The 3,062-nt window shown below is 61.7% G+C and overlaps 1 protein-coding gene across 1 annotated transcript; it reads right to left on the bottom strand.

Moving 5' to 3' along the window:
* Positions 1-607: 607 nt before the first annotated feature.
* On the bottom strand, positions 608-2,059 carry LOC119440124 (basic proline-rich protein-like). The gene is made up of 2 exons (XM_037705063.1): positions 1,278-2,059; positions 608-803 (listed from the first exon to the last, which is right to left on the bottom strand). Exons 1-2 carry the CDS (start codon positions 2,057-2,059, stop codon positions 608-610), a joined length of 978 nt encoding a protein of 325 aa, XP_037560991.1.
* Positions 2,060-3,062: the final 1,003 nt, after the last annotated feature.

A 3,062-nucleotide genomic window follows, 5' to 3' on the forward strand; every position in this document is an offset into this window, starting at 1 on the left:
GCACGCTGACGCTTGCTTGAACGCCAAACTCTGCCCTCTGCGGGGTAGCAGGAATTGGAACATGCCACCGGCACGGCTGCTGGAACCACGAGGTGTTGGTGCTCGTTGCTGCTGAACACTACAAAATGGCGAAGTGCTGCTACTAACAGGCAACCTGCAGTGAAGGCTGGCTTGTGATGCCTCTCTTGCGACCTGGTATAGTAGACATTCCCGAAGACGAGGCCGCTGACGGCACCGGGTGGAGGAGGCCTGCACGCGGCTTCTGCTGCAGCCCAGGGAGGAGTAGCGGAGGGCTCTGGACCACTCGGTCCAAGCCTTGGTCCGGAACTCGCTGCTTGACACACATGTCGAACGCCGTCTGGTAGATGTGCCATTGGCAGGCCATCTCGTCGGCGTACGGCGTCCTCCCTGCAGCAGGGGTGGCGTGTGCTGGAGTGGGGCTTTTGCTGCGCTGCTCTTCCGCATCAGCAGCCGCAAAGCCGCGGCGCCTGGGCCGGTGTCCCAAGGGTCGCAGTACTGCAATCGCCCGCGTCGTCGCCGCATCCCTATGGTGCCGACGCTGCATGCAGCTTTAACCACTGTTTTGGAGGCCTTGCTGCCGGGTTCTCTATAGATTGTGGAGGACGCCGACGCGGAGCTCGAGCCGGAGGCCTGTGACTGATGGTGTGGCAGCTGAGGGCTCGACTCGCTGCCGCTGTTGCTGAACCGTTGGTTCTCGGCCGCGATACTCGAAGTCGACGAGCCGCAGCGGATGCTCGGTGATGTAGGGGCCTCGCACGCATAAGGACGCGGGCCGAAAGCAGCTATGAGAACGGCACTCCATTCAGGCCATTACCGCTGCTTGATGCCGGTGTAGTTGTCCCAAGCCTTTGCGGCACCGCCAAGGATTGGGACACACACACACACACACACACACACACACACACACACATATATATATATATATATATATATATATATATATATATATTCTAATGCAATAACGGAGACACCGAGACAGCACCCGTTCCTGGGCCGGCTGTTCTATTCTCTACCTCGTCGTCTTCTCTTTCTCTGAGCGCGCCCGCAGTCCGAGCGCCCAAGCCTAGGTGTGTCTTTTTCTTCATTACACTCGGCCACGCTGCTGAAGACAGCTCTGGTGGTTTTGAGGGCGCGCTGATGCAGCAAAATCGCTGCATAGTCATCGTCGGAAGTAGTCGTCGTTGAGACCGTCCAGCGCGCAACCAGCTCCTCGGGGGGTCGGCACTGACTGTTGCGCTCTAGGTCGCGCGTCTTGCCGTCGATTGTCGTGCCGCTGAGCGTTGTCGTTTTCGGGCGGGGTTGGGGAGATTCCCTTGGAGGGTGCTCTGTTGATTTTTGTGGGTGGTGCTGCCGGTCTTCCCTTCTTCTCTTCAGGCTTTCGGGAACTGCCACAGGGATTTCTTCGGAGGCTGTCTGCGAGTGGTGGTGCTCTGGGTGGCTTGAGGGCATGGTCGGAGCCATTCTGGGGCGGCGCTTCATTGCGGTGGCCGCTGTGCCTTGGGCGCCGCGCTGACCCTAGGTGGAGCGCCTTGACGCCTGCGTGGATGCTTGGCTTGACGGCGACGGCCCCGGCGGGGGCGTTCCCGGAGGTGGGCGACCATGGTGGTGGATGTCCCAGGTCAATGGCCGCTGACGCTTGCCTGAACACCGGGTCGTGATCTCTGGTGGCGGGAGTCGGTGCTGAGGGATTGCCACCGCCATGGCTGCTGGAACCATGGGGTGTTGGGACTGGTTGCTGCTGGGTACTGGAGGATACCGGGGCGCTGCGGCTGCTCCCCTGGTGCGGTGGTCGCTTCGGGCGGCGGGCGTCCTGCGGTGGGGGCTGTCTTGTGGTGCCTCCCTTGTGGCCTGGTGTGGCTGACACTCCCGGGGGCGAGGGCGATGGCGGCACCGGGTGGGGTGGACCTGCACGCGGCTGCTGCTGCTGCCCGAGGAGTGTGATTGCGGGACTCTGGGCCGGTCGGTCCGGGCCCTGGTCGGGTTCTCGCTGCTTGACACGTGTGTCTAACGTCGTCTCGTAGACGGGCTGGCGGGTCATCTCGTCTGCACCTTCATCCGCTGTCTTGTAAGCCTCGCCGCCGGGCCCACCATGGATGGCGGAGGACGCCGACGAGGAGCTGTTCAAACGAGAGGCCTGTGACCGATGCGGTGGCGGCTGAGGTCTGGACCCGCCGCCACTGCTGCGAAACCATTGGTTCTCGTTTGCGATCTTCGACGACGACGAGCCGCAGCTGATGCTCGGGAATGTAGGGGCAGCACACGCATAAGGGAGCGGGCGGCCACCAGATGGCTTTATCGGAAGCGGGATACTAGCGAAAGCGGTGGTCATCATGCGCTTCCCGTCGTCTGGGGTAAAGCAGACGGTGACCCCCGGTGAGCCGGCGTCTGCAGCGAGGCAGCCTGCGGACCACTCTGTCGACGCGTTGCTGGGCACACCTGCCGCCGCATCGAAGCAGTAGCTCGCCGGAGCACCGTGCGCCGAACTTCGCTGGTCGGGCTCACCGCAGGCAGAAGGTAGCTGGCCGAAAGCAGCTATTAGAGCCGCACTCCACTCAGGCCAGGACCGCTGTTTGATACCTTCGTAGGTGTCCCATGCCTTTGCGGCACCGAAAAGTCGTTTGGCTGCAACCAGCCATCTTTTGTGGTCTGGCCAAGCATGCCGATCACCCAAGGCATTGATGGTGTGAACCCAAAGGGTGACGTCATCTTCAAAGCCGCGAAAAGGCGGTATTTTTACGTAAGCCGGCTGCTGGAAGTCGCAGCGGCTCAAATCAGCCAGGCTACTTGTCCAGCTGCCCGAGGAACCAGTGCCGGTGTCCACGGACAGTGCGGTCGTTGTGGTAGTCGCGGCAGCCAGTTCTACCACCAAGGAAGCATGGACGGCATACCTGGGTGGCTGAGGAGTCGAAGTAATGCTCACGATGATACTCTCGCCAAGGGAAGCGTGTACGGCGTTCCCAGGCAGGACAGGTCCAAGACGGTGGGGCCGAAGCGCTGTCTCAGTGTGACGTGCAACGGCGCAACTACCGACGGATGCGAAG

The sequence above is a fragment of the Dermacentor silvarum genome, chromosome 2 (genome assembly GCF_013339745.2).
Source record: "Dermacentor silvarum isolate Dsil-2018 chromosome 2, BIME_Dsil_1.4, whole genome shotgun sequence".
NCBI lineage: Eukaryota > Metazoa > Arthropoda > Arachnida > Ixodida > Ixodidae > Dermacentor > Dermacentor silvarum.

Excerpts from the sequence above, each read along its gene's own strand:
- LOC119440124 (XM_037705063.1), bottom strand. The coding sequence starts at position 2,059 with ATGACCCGCCAGCCCGTCTACGAGACGACGTTAGACACACGTGTCAAG. Across the intron at positions 804-1,277 it reads CAGCGGCACGACAATCGACG|CTGCTTTCGGCCCGCGTCCT; the intron begins GCAAGACGCGCG and ends CCGTTCTCATAG.